Source organism: Populus euphratica, unplaced genomic scaffold (genome assembly GCF_000495115.2).
Source record: "Populus euphratica unplaced genomic scaffold, PopEup_1.0 scaffold288.1, whole genome shotgun sequence".
Classification (NCBI taxonomy): Eukaryota; Viridiplantae; Streptophyta; class Magnoliopsida; order Malpighiales; family Salicaceae; genus Populus; species Populus euphratica.
The window spans coordinates 257,112-276,626 of NW_011500136.1; the positions used below are offsets into that span (position 1 = coordinate 257,112).

At 32.5% G+C, this 19,515-nt stretch overlaps 3 protein-coding genes across 5 annotated transcripts in view; 2 read left to right on the forward strand and 1 right to left on the reverse strand.

Moving 5' to 3' along the window:
- Positions 1-902: 902 nt before the first annotated feature.
- On the reverse strand, positions 903-5,723 carry LOC105110511 (vesicle transport protein SFT2B-like). Of its 3 annotated transcripts, XM_011005583.1 has the most exons (7): positions 5,510-5,723; positions 5,348-5,401; positions 4,573-4,650; positions 3,570-3,643; positions 2,911-3,028; positions 1,684-1,742; positions 903-1,339 (listed from the first exon to the last, which is right to left on the reverse strand). In XM_011005583.1, exons 1-7 carry the CDS (start codon positions 5,609-5,611, stop codon positions 1,261-1,263), a joined length of 564 nt encoding a protein of 187 aa, XP_011003885.1. In that variant the 5' UTR covers positions 5,612-5,723; the 3' UTR covers positions 903-1,260. The 3 variants fall into 3 exon arrangements, with proteins under 3 accessions (XP_011003885.1, XP_011003886.1, XP_011003887.1); XM_011005584.1 differs by lacking the exon at positions 4,573-4,650; XM_011005585.1 differs by lacking the exons at positions 4,573-4,650; positions 5,348-5,401.
- Positions 5,724-6,520: 797 nt separating this feature from the next.
- On the forward strand, positions 6,521-12,792 carry LOC105110512 (splicing factor 3A subunit 3-like). Its single transcript, XM_011005586.1, has 13 exons — positions 6,521-6,826; positions 6,958-7,069; positions 7,210-7,317; positions 7,935-8,077; positions 8,239-8,335; positions 8,864-9,028; positions 9,767-9,838; positions 10,211-10,369; positions 10,565-10,642; positions 11,233-11,361; positions 11,721-11,867; positions 12,045-12,240; positions 12,464-12,792. The coding sequence occupies exons 1-12, from the start codon at positions 6,651-6,653 to the stop codon at positions 12,189-12,191; spliced, it is 1,533 nt and encodes a 510-aa protein (XP_011003888.1). The 5' UTR covers positions 6,521-6,650; the 3' UTR covers positions 12,192-12,240; positions 12,464-12,792.
- A 5,226-nt stretch (positions 12,793-18,018) lies between these two features.
- LOC105110522 (probable plastid-lipid-associated protein 14, chloroplastic) overlaps positions 18,019-19,515 on the forward strand; it is a 5,185-nt gene continuing 3,688 nt past the window's right edge. Inside the window, exons 1-5 of the mRNA XM_011005590.1 lie at positions 18,019-18,576; positions 18,738-18,781; positions 18,858-18,936; positions 19,025-19,138; positions 19,453-19,515. Of these exons, the coding sequence (XP_011003892.1) occupies positions 18,268-18,576; positions 18,738-18,781; positions 18,858-18,936; positions 19,025-19,138; positions 19,453-19,515 (609 nt within the window). The 5' untranslated portion in view covers positions 18,019-18,267. The remainder of the gene's footprint in view (positions 18,577-18,737; positions 18,782-18,857; positions 18,937-19,024; positions 19,139-19,452) is intronic.

Here is a 19,515-nt window from a genome sequence, read left to right on the forward strand (position 1 = left end):
GGGCTGTCAATTCACTTCTTGTTTTAGCTATGAAACACCTGTATATTCTTTGAATTCAACTCTTGGATTCCTTATCTGCATCACTGCATGGAGGAGTAAAAACCCGATTCTCTTTATAGCATGAACCCATCTAATCAAAGCATGCATGTAACTTTCTGTGGTTTATATCGAGGTGCATCCACCCATCTTGTATTCCTCCAAGCCCAGTTCCTTTCACCTTCGACAGCGGTCCAGTTTGAGCTTTGAGGCATCTTTAAGAACAACATACTGGGCTGGATAGTGGATTCTTTATCTCTTGCCAAGGTTTCTCTCTCTCTCTCCAGCCCATTCCTTATCTCGTGGCAAGGTTTCTCTCTCTCTCTCTCTCAGTTTTCTCCATGTAAAGGTTGTTCTAAAAACCTAAAGTTATGTTACGCCTGAGGATTTTAACCAAACGGAATACTTGGTAGGATAAGGAACTGTCAAGTCCTTGAAACTGAATATTATAGATAAGATCAATTTAAGGTTCTGTTCTATTATTATAAGGGGAAAAAAAAATAGAAACAAAATATCTTGACTCCTTGACTCTATATGCTGCAACAGAACAGATTCTTTCGAGTGCAATCCTCATCTAATCAAGAATGGAACAGAAACACATTAAGGGTCTGTACAGTGCCAGCAAAAACCATGGCCATGTGTTTTCATATGGCATCTCTTAAAGTACACGGCCATCTTAAACCAAACCCAACCCAAAACTTTTTACCCATCCAATCATCTTGAGGCCTCTATTCAAAACCAGACTGGCTGCATTGTCATCCCTAGCAAACCGTTCTTAGTTCCCTTCCTTGATTGAGTAACACAAAAAGTTGTTTCGAATGAAACCATATCATGAGGGGGTAAGTGGCTGACTATTAAGCAAGTGATCAGGAAAGAGTTCAATCTTCATATTGTCTTTGCATATCTACAACTTGCAAGCAGATAGTATTTTTTGCAAAAGCAAAAAGTGTAGCCGAATGTACCAGGTCTCTTCGGCTCAAGGCCATGTTCCTTTAGCCTAAGGAAAGTTGAAAGGAGACGAGGTAAAAGTAAATGAAATTGAAATAAGAAACCATTAACCATATAATGCCAAATTAACAATCAGAAAAGCCAAGCTCTAAATTCAAGTGGAAAAAATTCTTTCTGCACGAACTCAGATGAAAAGCAGGAAGACAGCAGCCATAAGCCTAGGTTTCAAGAATCTCTCATTTTATTGCCCTCCTAGAATTTGCATTAGCTATGAGCCTATAACTCAGTGTCGCATAATCGGATCATCAAACTAGACACCATTCTCCGAGCAAAAGGAATATAGCTCAGACCGTACCTGAAACAGCTTAAAGAAGACGTATAAGTGGTGCGAGAAAAGCATTTAAAATGCCGAATTGAACTTCTTATTGTTATACTAAGAGAAGCTATTGCAGAGATGTTGCCTGATATATAAGATAAATAGCTGGAAATCATGTACTTTAGTCTGAAAATTTTGAGAAGCAACCATGTACCCTCTATGAAAAACAAATAAGAATGCTGTATAATTTCCATTCCAAATAGCCTGAATATCCTTCTGTACTATATATGATAATGCAATTCTTTAACGTACAATTCCAATCTTATATCCTCATGCCTTACCATAAAACTAATGAAATGGGTGAAAATGAGAGACAAACTTACCAGATAAGGGCACAAATCTCGAATATGATTGCAAACACTGTTAAAATCTTGCTATGAATCTGCAACATGAAAAAAGAAGTTTAGAAAACCTGTTTGTAAGCCATTATGAAATAAATAGAAATGATCTAAATCTGCTCCACAATCAGATAGCATTTTTAACAAGAACAATGCATATTTAGGGGTGTTTTAATGTCAGTTATTCATCACAATTGCAGTTCTCTTATATATATATATATACATATTTTAATTTTCTTTCCTATTTGGAGACGTCTTGTTCTCCAAATGAATCTTGAATGTTATTTTGAAAAGCAGGGGAAGCTTGAGCTTTGTAAGGACACGGGGACCACAATGTGTGATGACAAGGCCATTTTAACCTATAACCTTGTTCAAACTAGAAGCTTTTCAAGAATTGACCTTCACTGAAATCTTGGTGAATTTGTGAAAGAGGGAGAGAGGTTCTTCTGAAAGACAGCACAAGAATGAAAGTACAAGGAATGAAAGCTCATCAAAATGCACAAACAGAGGCAAAAATGATTTCAAATTTAACCACTCGGCTATAATTCAGAGGAATTTCGAAATTTCAATGCCTCAGTATATCTTAGGAATTCACAGACAGTGGTAAAAAAAAGTCCTATGCTTCATTAGTTAGTGTTGCTGAGGCAGAAAAGTTTCTCGGCAGCATAACTTCATTTGCCAATTAACAATGCAAATAGATACAATGACAGGTAGTTATAAATAAAGCCTGCATTATTTAAATTAGCATCCTTAGCTCAGAATCAAAATGCCAATGTGGTGTAAATTCTGCTGTGGTAGATAGAAAAGAATGCGATGACAACAAAGAAAAGGAGAGAAGAAGATGAAGAAAAGATGACAAAATACCAGATAATTAGGAATGCATTTATCAGAGTTATCAATCAAGAAGTACCTTAATCTTTACAAAAGGAATTGTAGTGGCAAATCTAATAACTTGAGGTAAAAACAGTTAGGTGCACATGATAAATAAATGATAACTTGCAAGGCAGTGAAAAGAAATGAGCATGATCCAGAATATTGATATACTACGAGAATATGTTTGGGGTTGAAGATTTAAACAATCTAAGGATAGTAACCATATGGGCCATGAAAAGCAATCATAATTTACTGCACTTTAATTTCCGAAGTTTTCTCCGATATTAAGGGGCCCTAACACCATTATATTTGCCAAATGAATTGAAACTGTTGACTTACCAAGAGAGCAAAAATGAGAGCCAGAACAACACATCCGATGTAAATAACTGTTGCATATATGCGGACAGGGTCAAACATCATACCTAGCTGTCGCTCAGGTCCAATGAGGAAGGCTGTGCTGCCATTCACAAAACAAGTTTAGAATGCGAAAAACCCTGAGAAGAACAGCAGTTCAGTTGAACTGAATTGCAGATGATCTCAGGGATACTATCTGTGTGGAATCATGGAACTCTTTAAGATATCTAAACTCCCAAATACACAAGAATACTGCACTAAACTTGGAGTGCCAAAAATTCCCAGGATCAAAAGTGATCAGATCAAACTAGTTTTTGTCAGAAGATTCAAAGTGCTTATAAAAGTAAGAATTAAAATGAAGCTATGCCAAGAATCGAAGAAAAGGAGAAAAAAGTTCCTTCCTTTGTTATGATGAATAAGAAGTGGTGTTTTTGTTTTACATGTGATGAAAGAAAAGCGAAAAAGCATGTAAGTTTTCTAATACAAGTGGAAGGAAAAAAAACTCCAGAGTGAAAGAAATATTATAAATTAGGATGGGATGGGACAGAATATAAACTTGTTGGCCTGCACAAACCAGCAAATGGAGAGATTAAAAATATAAGATTCAAAACGTATTGCTAAATTGAGTAAAAATGACAATGTACCTTCCAACTGCCAACACATTGCCAAAGGTGAACAATAGTGCAAATTTGATAGGCTTGGCAAAGACAATCAAGGACTGCAACACATGCAAAATTTGTAAAGCTATCAGCATTTTATATAGCCAAATGCTTCCATAGAAATACAGCTTTTAAAATGTCACAATAAATGGTCTCAAAATATTCCTTGAACATGCTTAGATTTTCAATTTTCTATAATCCCATATATTCCCTCAACTAATCTAAACTTACCTACTTAAGCAGGAAAGAAAAGGGACTGCTTCCTACTAATAATGGGACTTGCTGCTTCTTTAGCAAGATGTAAGCAAGACGCATAGAGTTTCTACACTCATATAAAAGGAAAAAGGTTAACTTATGGAATTAGGTATATTAACAATCTGACAAAAGGGGAAGAACCTGAGAAACATTTCTCTAGATACACATCCTATTCATTTACTTCTTTCCATTTTTTGACAGCCTCAAACTATATAACTATAGCACTAATAAAGTACAATACATATCATCATTAACCTCTAAGATATAATCTAAACTTCTATTTATTTTGCTGATTTTGAAATGTGATCTTCTTTTAATAGATTGGCTTAATGATCTAATTTGAAGACAGCTTACTAAGTGTCTTTTCCATGGATGATAGAGAGGGTTAACATATACAGGTAATGCATTGTTTGAGAAATAAGCAAAATAGATGGAAGTTTTAAAAGAAAGAAATCAAATAAATTGAAATTGTTAGCAAGGGGCTCTTTATATGGTCCATGCTTGTAGGCTCCAGACTGTTATAGACAGTCCAGAAGCAGCGATTGTCAAACATCTTCAAGATGTGAGGAAGTCTCAAATTCTTCTCAAGGCAAGCTTAGAGGACTGTTCCTCAGTATATATTTCAGAGCTAACCCCTTATAAACCAACAAGCCAAGGTATGCTAACACCACCCCAAAGGAGTGATGATTTCATATATGAGTTATATAAATGGTGCTCGAGGCATCCCACTCACAAGGTGTGATAGATGTAGTGGAAGCATGACAAAAGCCAAGTGATCTGCAGATGCTGACAACTTGTCCCTCTTAGATGCCTTGGCAGGGAAAAGGAAGTTTAATATCAAGCTTGCTATGGGCTGTACCATGTTGGTATTATGTAAAGTGGTCTAATAAAAGGCATGCTGCGAGATGACAGTAGTCCTTGTATAGTTGTATTAGATAACATACCCGAATAAAATGGCCAAAGATCAAGCAGAAAAGCTACTAACCTTCCCAATCAAAATAAATCATCTCAATCTTCTATAGTTTCCCTATAAGCCAAATCATTAGCGAACAAAGGCACTACGAATGACCCTATAAAATTTTGGAAACCATTGTAATCTCAAACTTCAAACTAGCTTGCTTAAGGAACTTCCAACGACTAGCGCAGTCCAGAAAAGACTGAACTGGCAATATTAAATTAGTAGAGCATGAGTTACAAGACCGAACTCTATATTGAACTGAAAACATTAAACATTCTATGAACTCTTCGGAAGCAATTCCACTGTTTTATGGACAAACACTCAGTTCAAGGAAGAAATTTAAAACCCTGGACACAAATAAAAACACAGAGGAAGAAAATCTTTAAGCTCCTTCAAATACTATAATATTTCTACCATTAATTACTTTCAAAACTTCCTCTTTAAAAGCTTACTGCATATTACCATTTCAAAAAGCCCATTAAAATTCAATCACTAATAAAACCCAAAAAGAAACAAAAAGATGAACTTTAAGCACAAAAGGTCGACATACCACGAACATAAGAATCAAACCAGCGGCCAAAGAAGCAGCAAATGCATACAGCCTCTGCATAAACAAAAACCCAGATAGAATAAAAGCTTTAAACTATCAAAAAGATGAAAATTTTTTAATCAAGAAAAAAAAAAGATTTGAGGTGGAATTAGAAAAAGAAACCTGCGTAGGAGAAAGGGAACAAATCCCATCTGATTCTTCTTCTAATAAACTCTCCTCTCTCTCCCCATCATCATCTGGTATAAACTGATTTAGCTTCCACATTACTATATTTTCGGCAAAAAATTAAGCCTTTTCAATGCTTTTGATCGTTGTTCTTCTTTCTAACAACATTCTAAAGTTTCTCGCGATAGAATAACGGGTCTCTGAGGGAGAAGACAACACAGGGCATTCCTTATATGAGCTGGCTAAGCAGCTTAAACAGTCCTCCCTGAAAGGCCATTATTTCATTCTAGTCCCTTTACTTTGGATATTTCGAGCATTATGCTCTGAGTCTGAGTAATCACATGGGAACCCCTAAAAAACTTGTGAAATTAGAGAGGTTATTCAAAAGTTTTTAACCTTCAACCAAATAATGTAGAGTATTATTATAATTCTTCTAAATTATAATGGCCTTCATCTAAAGTTTAGTTATAATGTTGCAATTCTCATTAATTTACTTTATTATTACATCCCAAGTACATAAACCTTAGCCCATTTTTAAGCATTTAAGGTGAATAATAGGTTAAATAATCTTACAATAAAAAAAGGATTCATCAAGCAACATATACATATATATATATATATATATTATGCTAAGATAAAATTAAAATTTAAACTCATTTGTATAAAAAAAACTTAAACAAAGTAAATTATATTATTTAAAAAGCAGGAAGTTACTCAAATAAAAAACTGTTTAGAAATGCGGTTCAATTTATATTTTTAAAAAATTTAATTTTTTTTATTAAACTTTAATATATTATATGTTTTAGATTATTTTAATATAATAATATTAAAAATAATTTTTAAAAAATAGAAACATGTTATTAATATATATTTCAACATAAATAATTATTTAAAAAATAACTCTTACAATAATAATATCAAACTCCAAGGGGGCATGCAGTGCAATTTACTTTCCAAACTAAACATTACCCGAAAACGACGACGTTATCGAACATTTCTATTGTGAGAATAAAAATAAAATAAACCAGACCTGAACTCACCACTGCAACTTCTTTCTCAACAGAAAAAACCCTAATCAAAACCACACTGAAGTCCACCATAAGTTGCACCGGAACCGGAGGCAGAGGCCACCTTGAAGATGTCGTCGACTCTATTAGAGGTGACTCGAGCCTCTCACGAGGAAGTAGAGAGACTCGAACGGCTTATCGTTAAAGATCTCCAAAATGAACCAGCAAACAACAAGGACCGTCTTTTTCAAAGCCACCGTGTTCGTAACATGATCGAAAATATCATTTCTACTACTGAGAAACTCGTAATTCTTCTCTTTCTCTCTCATTAATTAAGTTTAATGGAAGGCAATTATAATAAGTGTTTGATTTTGATTTTTTTTTTAGGTTGAGATTTATGAAGATAAAGATAATGCGAGGAAAGATGAGATTGCGGCTTGAGATTTATGAAGATAAAGATAATGCGAGGAAAGATGAGATTGCGGCGCTTGGTGGACAAACGGCGACTGGAACCAATGTGTTTAGTGCTTTTTATGATAGATTAAAAGAGGTAATTTGTTTTTTCATTAATTTTGATTAAGCAATTTATCTGATAATTAACGGTTGCTTGTCATTTATTGAAATTACTTGTATTTTATCTTATCATTATCATTATTTATCTTTTGTTTTTTTTTTTTTTTGCCTTTGAAGATTCGAGAGTATCATAGAAGGCATCCAGCGGCCCGTGTCGTAGTTGATGCTAATGAGGATTATGAGGGAATGCTTAAAGAGGAACCAGTTATTGAGTTTACTGGTGAGGTCAGTCTCTCTAACTTGTGTCACTTAATGGTTATTTTACCTTAGTGCAGTTGTTGATATGTTAGGGCTCTAGTTTCATGTATGGATATTTGAGGTGTTTGTGCCAGGCAACTGGGATGCTGTAGTTTATAGCATTTGAGGAAACTGATCTGGGATGCTGTAGTTTCATGTATGAATAGTTTTATATACTTTTTTTACTCTATAAGTGTACCTACTCAGTTAGATGGTGTTGTCATTATAATGTATATGGGAGCTCTAAATTAGGCGTTACATTTCAAAATCTTGAGATTTGAGATTCTGTTGGCAGTTTCAAATTCATTTACTGTGAGATTTGCTGCCTTTCAGTTTGATATTTTAGGACTTTAGTTTTATAAACTCATATCCAAATTTTATTGCTAGTTAACAGATGATTTAGGGCTGTAGTAGTTTCTAGTTTTTTCCCCTCATATAAAAGTGAAATAGTGACTGCACAACATTTATTATCGTAATTGATGCATTGTTTATGCAGTGGAGAACAAGTATTTTCTTTTTTTCTACCATGACTTTACCTAATTATGCTTTATGTTTTTGCCCAGCAATTTAAATTAACTAATACTTTAGCTGGATTTATATTACAGGAAGCATTTGGGAAATACTTAGACATGCATGAATTGTATAACCAGTTCAATAATTTAAAATTCGAGAAGCCTATTGAATACTCTACTTACCTTGACATTTTCTCCCAACCACATAATATACCCCGTAAAGTGAAGTTTACAAGGTATTCTCTCTTTCTCGCCCCCCGCCCTCCTGAATATTTTTTTTTAATGTATTTTAAGTTAATGATCAGATGTTATATTCACCTGCATCTGTACCTCACTTGAAATTATTTATCCAAGTTAATGTATTTTTTGTTTCAATTTGTTTTTCAATTTTCTGCAGGCAATACAGGGAATACATGGAGAATTTACTTGAATATTTAGTTTATTTTTTCCAGCGTACAGAGCCCTTGCAAGATCTTGATAGGATTTTGTCAAAGGTTTGTTTTATATTTTCCCTGCCATTTTTTTTTTAATTCATCTCCTCATGGTGTTTGTGATGTTCTATTATATGTGCTTGCTTGATTTATGTGATGCTAATGCTAGTGTTGAGCAGTAATTTTTGTTTTCTATCTAAATTCCAAATGATGCTAAAATTATCTCTAATCATTTTTTTTTTTTACCTAAAGATTTGAAGTGCGAAGTTTTCATTAGTACTATATAGACCTATGGGGCTAAAAATGTGCTACATTTGAACTTTACGATGCTAGACTTGGCTCAGCCGCAATTTATACCTTATAATGTTAAGGACAAAACAGAAAGAAAACCCTGTTTTCATTTTATTTTAAATACATTCTCTGCCACAAGACGTGCAAGACATTTGCTCACAAGAAATGATATTATGGCATTTTTACTGCCTGCCTCTTTTTATTTGCAAAAACTCAAGTCTATAGAGCAGAGGAGATTTTGACCATGTTTGGTCGGAGCCAATCATGTGCTTCATTTAACAATGTAGATTATTGTTGTAGGTTACTGCTGAATTTGAAGAGCAATGGGAAAATGGCATGGTACAAGGATGGGAAAAGAATGCTCAAGAAAATGGGCATGTGCCAGCTGATCATACTGTTATTGATCTTGATTTTTACAGCACTGTTGAGGAGCTTAAAGAAGTGGGCCCTGAAAAATTGAAGGAGGTAAGAATATCATTGTTTGCAGCTGCTTTATATTTCCATGAATCATTTTCTTTTTTTCCTGGAAATCTATAATCATAGAGCATTCTCTTGCTGAATGCTGATAGTTTATGTTAATGTCAAAGAAACAAGGATGTACTTATGTATTTTGTTATCACCAAGTGTAAGCTGATGCTGACTTGTTGCTGCTGTCATCATTCTCCTTATAGTGTCGAGTTTAAAGTGCAAAATTGGATTCTGTTCTTTGCTGTTGATTTCTTGGTAGTTTAACATTTCTGTTCTTTGTTGTTGATTGCTAGGTAGTTTAACTTGAAATACTCCAATATCATACAATGCGATCAATGTTAAACTACTCTGATATCATGCAATGTGATCAAACACTGGAAAATATTAATTATATCCATAGCATTGCTGTGGAGTCACATTTCTTTGTCACTGTTTGCTTCATTAGTTTAATAAGAAATGTTCTGATATCAGACAGTGTGATCAACACTGGAAAATATTAAAAATATCCAGTGGGTAGCCATGGAGTCATTGAAGTTTGTAATATACAAACTATGCTATAACTTGGGCAACTGTTATTATTTTATTTCTCCATCATCATTTCATGGTTTTTATTTTATTTCTCCATCATCATTTCATGGTTTGTGACAGTTTTGCTAGCAGAATTCTGTCTTGTTGGTTTAGCTGTCCTTTATAATTACCAGTTATTAAATTGTTTGATGCATGTTTCCCTGGCAGGCACTGGCTGCATTGGGGCTCAAGAGTGGCGGTACCATTCAGCAGCGTGCTGAAAGGCTTTTTCTCACGAAGGTTGGAATAGTTCTTTTACCTTGTATGGGTTTTGTAAGTTGAGGAAAGGAAAAGATCCAGTGAGTGTCCGCATTGTTTCTAGTTTCTTAGCTAATCATTAATCTTCTGGTAAGGGAGGGGTTATATTACTGTGAAAATTAGGATGGCGGGTGTGCACTTTGTTTATTTATTATGTTTCTTGGGGGGGTGGGGTGGGGGGGTGTTATATACATTTGTTTGTTTGCGTGTTTGTTGTTAAGCATCTAACCTCAAGCTACATAAACAGTCTTATTTCCTTAAATTAAATTATTTCTCAACATTACTTCTTCTTTTTTTTCCTTGATACATTTAACATGGCATTTTCTGTTTTACTTATTTGTTCATTCTGTGCAGCATACACCTCTTGAAAAGTTGGACAAGAAACATTTTGTGAAAGGTTCACATGCATCAGAACTGAATGGAGGTGCTATGAACTCAAAAGTTGTTGTCAATTCAAAAGAAATTGCCCTGATGGAGACCAAAATGAATAAATTGTGTGATTTACTGGATGAGGTGAGCTTTGGTGCACAGTCATTCCAGTTTCTTTTCCATCCTCTTGATCAATATCGCATTGAGATTTTGTTCTTTGGTTATCTGCCAGCTTTTTTGTATGTTTTCAGTAATGTGGATTTGAATATAGGCTGCATGTGCCTTAAATAATTTTTTTTTTTGTTGTTGGATATTTGATTTTTCTTTGACCCTGTGCAGACAATTGTACGAACAAAAGAAAATGTTGTGAAGAAGCAGGCTTTGACATATGATGAAATGGAAGCAGAACGTGAGGAGGTATGTTGTCTTATGCTCCATTTGTTTTTGCAGTTGGAAAGCGTCCTTGCAAAAATATGAATTTTGTTTTTGCTTCTAATTAATTTTTTTCAAAATTAATTTTTTTTTCTTAAAACATTATTTCAATGCATTTCTAAGTGAAAAGCAATTTGAAAAATAATCACTATCACAATGCCAAACAGGCTCTTAAGCTATCGCAAATTCTTCGGTGCTTTAGCCTTTTAACTAGAGTGCGAATCATAGCTTTTTGCATAGCATTTCATTATGACCTTCAATGTTCTTTTGGTACCTGCTCTAATTTGAAGCAAGCCATTTGCACCGTGGTGATATAATGGGATCAAACCCCTTTACAACCCAACCTAGTACAAGCAGAATATATTTCCTCACATATACTGGCCGGGTATGCTAATGGCATATTGACAATTGTGCATCTAGAGACCATCTGTAATACAAACAGCAAGACCATTTTCTTGAAACTTTTCTTTCCATCTGTTTTAATTGGATGCTTGATTATTATTGTGGAAAAAGTGAGACTTTAATGTCTGTGCTTGATGACAATAATCGATAATGTGATGTTGAAACTGATGCAGGAAGAGACACAGGCTGACACTGAAAGTGATGATGAAGAACAACAGATTTACAATCCCCTCAAGTTGCCAATGGGTTGGGATGGGAAGCCTATACCTTATTGGCTGTATAAACTTCATGGTCTTGGTCAGGTATTCTCCTCCTATTTGTATAAATCTATTACAGTCATTGTAAGTATTATATCTCTTCACTGGTATCTTTCATTTCCATCAGCATTTTGGTTTTGGAGTTTGTTCTTTCTACATTTGGACAGTAGTTTTTTCTGCTGTATATTTTTTTTCCCAGATGTATTTAATTGATATGTGTGAAAGTTTTTATTTTAAGTTGCAATAAGTAACACCTAGTATCATTATATATCATTATGATGCATGTAATACTTGTCTAATTATACTAGTTTTTTAGTGGAGGATCTTTGTCTGTAATCCTTGTTGAGTTATACTAATTGATAGTTTCTATGGCTAGAGGATCTCAATTATTTTCTGCATGTCAGGAATTTAAGTGCGAGATATGTGGGAACTATAGTTACTGGGGTCGTAGAGCATTTGAGCGGCATTTCAAGGAATGGCGTCATCAGCATGGAATGCGTTGCCTTGGCATCCCAAACACCAAGAACTTCAATGAGATCACATCGATTGAGGTGCACTTTCTCAGATCTTGTTCTGAAATCCGATCCTTTCTTTGTTATATGCCTTTTATTTTGTTTATGCCACTCAAACTCTGATTTTTTTAATGTGAAATTCTTAGTTTCAGATCTCGTATGTTAGTTTCGAATGTGACACCTGCATTCATTCATTCACTTTTTTTTTTTTTTCAGGAAGCACAAGAATTGTGGAAGAGGATACAAGCACGGCAAGGAGTGAACAAGTGGCGCCCAGATCTCGAGGAAGAATATGAAGATAAAGAGGGCAACATTTACAATAAAAAGACATATACTGATCTGCAGCGCCAGGGACTGATTTGAAGTACAATATACTGCCAGAAAAGCATCCTTATGATTTTGAATTTTTGTGGTAAGAGTGACCTGCCCAACCCAATGCTGGAGATCATTTGCTGTTCTCAAACATTTTGACAACTTAGGCATGGCTATGTAACTTTGATGTATTTATTTGCTAGCATCTAGTCCACAAGTTTCACTTGTAAAACGGATTAAATGAAATCCAATATAATGGATAAAGCTGAATTTTTGTAAAATGAGGCGCACCTTCATTATTCACTGCTTCATCTCTCTTTCAGATGCCAGAAGTTTGTGTTTTATGTGTCATCGATGATGACAAGAGCACAACTTGCCACCTGAAGCTAGAAGCGGCAAATCAGCTGACTGGGATCAAGGTATTAAATTTTGCTATCCAGTAATTACTAGCTTATTGAATTAAGCAGCAGCTTGTATTAAAAAAAGTTCGCGAGTTACATCATTACTTGCAGCAACAACCTTGAGTTGCAGGGCATTAAGCAACAAAGCTGTATCTAAGCTGAATGACCTTTAGTATTATCCAGTCAGGCATGGATAGATAACTGGATTTTAAAGATCAATTTTACACTCGAACGGAAAAGTCATTTGATGATATTTGGAAAAACAATTTAACCTGAACTTGATGCTAATCAAAGAATATATATATTAATGAAATAATTGATCGTGTGTTTTTATTTTCTTGTAGTACTCATGTGTTAAAAAAAATCAGAAAAATATTCGAATATTTAAAGGTTTGTTATTATATTCATTTTAATAACGAGCTTCAAAATAACAAAATCATCTTCATAATTATAATAATACTATCCATAGTTCTTCAAAACTCGTTTAGTAATACAAATTCCTTTCTAGCATTTTGTCAAACAATCTATTTGCATCCATCAAACCATCACATTACATTAATCATATAGTATTTTAGCCCTCTCATCGCATATACTTGCAAGAGTTTCCTTCCTTTTCTCGAAAGCTTGTGAGCTCATGCACTATCCATGCGACCTTTTTGAGTTCTCTCATAACTAATTTTTTTTATAGTAATTTTAGATATTCGGTCTAGTTTACATCCATTTTAATTAATATTCTGGAGCTCTAAAGTTAATAATCAAATAACCTTTCAATCTTAATTAATAGCTTAATTAATATTCTGGAGCTCTAAAATTAATAATCAAATAACCTTTTAATAGCTTTGAGATTTGTAATATTTAAATTAGTAACTTCTAGAAAATAAATTCAAGACCTAACTAATAAAGTTACATTTCTTAGGGTTTTCGGAATCGTTATATATATATATATATTTTTTTTTTTTTGGGTTTTGTTAGGGGCTTAGGGTTTTCGGAATCGTTATATATATATATATATATTTTTTTTTTTCGGAATTGTTATAGTGATAATAATAATGGTGGATCTGGCAGCTATTTTTGGTACCTTTCACCAAACATTTGAGCCACATCTTGCCACCATCTCAAAGCAAACTCGTCTAGTTCTCCAAAATTCCACCATACATTAATGAACCAGCCCGTGGAAATTATTAATACAATCCAGTAACATAGTATCCAAAGTAGATATCCAAAACAAAAACAGGACTCCACTTGCTTTTGCAATATTGCATTGCTGAAGAAAAAAAACAACAGAGAGGTTTTGCATGAAACCCCAACCATGAATTCCCCCTCTTTATAAGTTAATTTTATTTTCCTAGGTGAACAAGTATATTTTAGCTTTACCTCCCACTCTCAGCGTCTTAGTTACTTGATATGCATAACCATGAGGTTACTAGAGAGTATTTGTATTTGAGGTAGTGTTTGTATTTTTTTTAAACACAATTTATTAAGTGTTTGATTACAAGTTTTAAAAGTATATAAACATAATAGACTCCACTTGCTTGAGCTTGGACCTTCGTTTTGAAAAAGCAATTTTTCCTATTTTTTGCATGTTGGACCACAATTTCATCTTCTGGGACTGCCCAAAAACATTTAAAATTACCTTTGTATCCTCTTTTTTTTTTTTTTTCTCTCATTGATTTCACATTAATTTCTCTCATTCATTTTACATAATTGCAACAACAATTTCGCATTCACTTCTCATTCATTTTACCATTATCATTGCACAATCCACAAGAATGATCATTGCAACATCCTTTTCTTTTCATTCATGTGTCAATAATTTCTCTATAACTGCAGAAAAAAAAGAAGAACAACCCTCATTACTACAACCAATAACTTCAAAATAAGTTCTATTATGTTTAGGTCTCTTTACAACATAATATTGATTGTAAAATTAATTTTTATATAATTAAAAATTAAGATTATATTCATGTCTTTTTAGATAATTTTATTATCAATATTAAATTGAACTATAATTTTTAACCAAATATTTTTTGACATGCTTTTTCATGAACATGAAGTTGAACCATACTTTAAATCAAATATATATTTGAACCACACCAACCACAATAAAAAATAATTTTTCAAAACTTAATTCTTTTTAAATATTAATTATAAAAGCTATCATGATAATAAATACAGTCATAATTAACAACATTTTCTATGTGCAATGTCTAGATAAAAAAATCAAAGACAAGTTGAGAATATCTCAAAGATCACCTATACTCTCCTAATGGTTTTATATATATATATAGCCAGCATATCCACATGAAAACTTATTAGTGTACCTAGTTCTGTTAAACCCGAGTTTGAAATTATTTTTATATCAATTATATATAATAAATAATTGTTTTTAAAATATTTTTATTTAAAAATATATTAAAATAATATATTTTTTATTTTTAATATTGACACATCAAAATAATAAAAAAATCAAAAAATATTATTTTAAAGTTAAAATTTTTATTTCTTTTTATTTTTTTAAATAGAACAATAACCTAACAATCCTATTTCTTAGCTCTCCGTCCTTTGTTCATTGTGGTATTGAGGCTAAGCCTAAGCCTCTTTGATTTCCCTCAATGTATTTCTGACAAAACTGTGATAGGAATCCTGGTTTTTGTTATTGGGATCCAAAAACCTAAAATTAGGTGTGATGCACAGACACCATGAAATTTAATATTGATTTTCCTAGCTAAACATGCCCTTAACATATTTTACCCAAAACCCTAGCCACCCATCTACTCCTCCCCAAGTAGCCAACCACCACGATTGAAGAAATCCATGACATCTAGCCACTATTGACGAAGTTGAATAATAGATAGGACTTGAATAATAAATACACGCGGGAATCATAATTGAAAACCTGACCAAGGCTCTGAACATACGCTGGATAATTAATTCAGTTTAATCTTAAAATAATAATAATAATATCATTTTAACTAGCTTTTTTTTATAGAAAATCAATAAATATTTTATCCTAATCTTATACAGGTAACAAGTTAATCCATGTTTGTTATTAGGTCATCTTAGTTTTTCTCTTTTATTTTTTTAATTCAGATTAATTTACATCATCAACCTTGATCGATACAGTTTTTTTTACTATAGTATGAATATTTAAAATTTAATAAATAAGGTCTAATTTTTTAAACTTCTTACATCATAAATATTTGATAAAATATAAATATATTACAAACATGATAATTGGATATTCATTGCAATCCCTCGTTATATAAATATAATAGAAACGTAATAAAAGGATATTAATTGCAATCCCTCGTTAATATCAATAGCTCAAACTTGTTTGTAACCCTTTGCAAACAAAGTATTTCACATGCTCTTGTTCATAAAAGAGAAAAGTACTTTCTGAACATTATGAATACCAATAAGTTGTCCAATTGTGTCTTTTGTTGCCAAGTTCAAAGCTAGAAAAGCTTGTTCTTGACCTTCTTGTACAAGTTGCAACACCATGCCCTTTCTCCTTTGATAGATGCGATTTTGATCGTTGTAATGGAGATAGCCATAGTAAATTGATGCCTATAATCACACATCATAATGCCATCATTTAAATCCTCAACAAGATGCCAAAACGGATCTGCCAAATTATTCACTAATTTCTTTTGTTCTTGTAAAGTTGAAATGAAATAATCTTTAAAATTGCATGAACTTGTTAAGTTACCATGTTCAATGCTAGAAAGACTTCTTCTTGAACTTGTTTAGACACTTAGAATGCCTAACAAATCATTCACGGACTAAATCAATAAGTTCAAATCTAAAAAGGGTTTGAATGGGTTAAACAAGTTTTCTAATATAAATATACATAATTTTTAATCTTTAATCTTATTGTTAAATCATATTGAAACTTTACTAACATATTTTATAAACCTAAATGTCTAGTAGATCATTTTGTAACTAGTTGAGGTCATTTTCATGCATTTAGGTTCAAAAGTTGGTGTTCATTTTTTTTTCATTGTTAATCTCGAATTGATTTCCTAATTGATTTGAAAGTTTTATTAAATTTAACATTTTATTAGTTAGTTTGCATTAGATGTTATTTAAATAATTTTGTATGCTTTTTTTTTTTCAGAATGGTTTGAAGATTTAGATGGTTTTGAACAGTTAATTATAAGTGAATTACATAAAAAATCTAATAATTTTATTTATGAATTATTAGGACAAAACTAAGCTTAAAAGGAGGCCTGACCATGCTAAGTCGTGAATTTGTTATAATTGAATCACATGAAAAGCCTATTAGATTTTTTTACGGACAATCCAGATGGAGTTAAGCTTAAATAGAAATCCAATCACATTAAATGATCAATTTAATGAAAAAATTCATAACTTTCTATTTAACTATTGAATCTCATTTAAATTTAATTAATATAAATTTAAAGTTCATAAATATAATAAACTAGCAAACAACGATATTGAATTTATTATAATAAGACATGTCAAATATAAAAAATTTTCAAGAAAAATCTATAATTTATACAAATTTAAATGCGAAATAATAATTTAAAATAAATATGCTTTCAACATAAATATGATAATAAAATATTAATATCCATACTAAACATGTATCTAAACTTACAGGTATTATTAATTCAATTTCCTAGCATGATATTGATAATTCAAATATATATACTTAAATTAAAACTAAAAAAGTTTTTTGTTTGTTGAAGCATTTTAAAATAATAAAATTTTTGTTATTGTCAATTAAGAATTTGTTATCCTTAAATCTTTATTGTTTTTCACTTGTATAATTATAATATCTGTAATATATCTCTTAAAATTCTAATAATACTATCTAGATTTAAATACATTTCTAAATAAGATTTTTAAAAAAAAATATAAAATTCAAACATTTCTCAATAAGAAGAACACAACCTTTAGATTTGGAAAGAAAATTAAAATTTAAAATGAGAAAAAAATATAAGATTATAAATAGCATTTAAAAATATAAAAAATTTAAGTTGAAAAATTAATTCCTAAATTTTAAAAATAAAAAGGTTGAAAAATTAATTATTATCACTACCAACTTTCCTATAAATCAAGAATTAAATTTAAAAAAAATAAATTAAGATTTCTTTAAAATTAATTTTTTATTTACACACAATTTATTTAAACTATATTAATTAATTTTTTTTTCAACAGTTAAGAGATTCTATAAATCAAATTTTATATGTCATTAACTAATTATAACTAATCAAGAGCAAGAAAACTTTCATATTAAATTTGAAAGATATTATTTGAGCTGGTCATCAATCCGACTGAATAATTAATTTTATTAATTTAATATTTTTTTAATTCAACTTAAAACACAATCCAAATTAATTATAAATTTTTAAAATTAACATGTAAAAAAAAGCCGTGCTTAACCACCAGGCGCGACACAGTAATAGCTATAATATAATTATTTTTGAGCTCCAAAACAAAAACGTGGACACCAACGAAAAGTGACGTGGCGGAGATAGGAGTGTGCACGGAACGCAAAACACAGAAAATAACAGGAGGTAAATGCCGGAGATATTTCGAAAAACAGACATTGACACGAGCCAAGCCCAGGGCTCTGTATTCCTTCACGCAATTCTCACACTCTCTTCCCTATTTCTTCACACTTTCCTCTCCTTCCTTCTGCTAACTAACTCCTCTCTGGATCAAACAAATTCTGAGAGTTGTAACGGATTGATCGATTGATGGCGGCGACGGCGGCAATATATGGAGTCGGGTTCTGTTCTGTTTCTGATATTTTGTCGACGAAGAAACTGATTAAACGACGTGTTAATGGTAGTATCATCGGTGTGAGAAGTATTTGTTCTAGGAGAGAAGTGGGGACGGTGGTGAGGTGTTCGTCGTCGAGTAAGGCCGTGGCTCCGTTGGAATCGGAAGGAGATGGGAGGACATGTGTGATTGAGGAGGAGGGAGGAGGAGGAGGAGATGTTATGAGGTTCAAGATGTCTGATTTTAAGGTGCTTGATCGTGTCAGTATTGGCCTTGGTGGCCGGGTAAGCCAGAAAACTCTACTTCAATTTTTTTTTAATCTTTATTTGTTAGATATTGTTAATTTCGTTGTGATTAACACTAAGGATAGTGTTTAATTTCCAAAAGTGATTGTTCTTAGCACTGATAATTATTGCATGGACAACTGAATTGGGGTTTGTTTTAGGCGGATGAGGTGGTTTTCGAAGCAATAGTGAAGGATTCTAATAGGTTAGCTTTCTTTCCTTATTTGATTTTTTGATATTGTGTGATTATTGGATGTAATGAGTATAATGTGGAATTGCAGCCCTTTGCATAACATTAAAGTTGTGCTTAGGAAACTTGTCAGTACTCAAGCAAAACGTAGAGGAATGCGAGCAATAGAGGTTTGGGGCTTTGTTTTGGAGTTTTGTTTATTTTGCATTTGAGGTTTTGAATATTGGTGTAACCTTGGTGTTGTTAAAGTGTTTTTAGGTATTGAAGAAGCTGGTTCGCCGTAAACTTATGTACCATTCTTATTCGATGCAAGTTTATGGTTATATTTCTTCACCTTCTAGCGGCCGTGGTTCGTTTACTCTGGTACATGGGGTATGTTCTGTTTCTGTGTAAGATTTTTATATTGCGTATGCATTAAATGTTTCGTTGTGTGAAGCCATTTAGTTATTTATGCTAGGTAGGTTAGTCTTTCTAGGACACCCATGTTGGAGATTTTCTGTTTTTATTGGACAAGCCTTCATTTCTCTGCATGTTGCGTGTGGAAGCAGTTCAGATTTTCTGTTTATTGGACGAGCCTTCATTTCTCTGCATGTTGTGCGTGGAAGCAGTTCTTCTCATATTTCAATTTTTCCATTTGTGAGTTTAGGGAGTTGAAAGTTTATTTCTTCCTTTTTATTTTATGGCAGTATCATGGTAGTTTTTCTTTGAGACATTGGCTTCAACAATCAGATTGGCTTCCTACCTTGGAA

Bases quoted from the DNA above. Each gene is read 5' to 3' on its own strand.
- LOC105110511 (XM_011005583.1), bottom strand. From the start codon at position 5,611: ATGTGGAAGCTAAATCAGTTTATACCAGATGATGATGGGGAGAGAGAG. The intron at 5,402-5,509 runs GTTTCTTTTTCT...TTGTTTATGCAG, and splicing joins GTTCCCTTTCTCCTACGCAG to AGGCTGTATGCATTTGCTGC. The intron at 3,029-3,569 runs GTACATTGTCAT...TGTGAATGGCAG, and splicing joins AATGTGTTGGCAGTTGGAAG to CACAGCCTTCCTCATTGGAC.
- LOC105110512 (XM_011005586.1), top strand. From the start codon at position 6,651: ATGTCGTCGACTCTATTAGAGGTGACTCGAGCCTCTCACGAGGAAGTA. The intron at 7,318-7,934 runs GTCAGTCTCTCT...TTTATATTACAG, and splicing joins TTATTGAGTTTACTGGTGAG to GAAGCATTTGGGAAATACTT. The intron at 11,868-12,044 runs GTGCACTTTCTC...TTTTTTTTTCAG, and splicing joins ATGAGATCACATCGATTGAG to GAAGCACAAGAATTGTGGAA.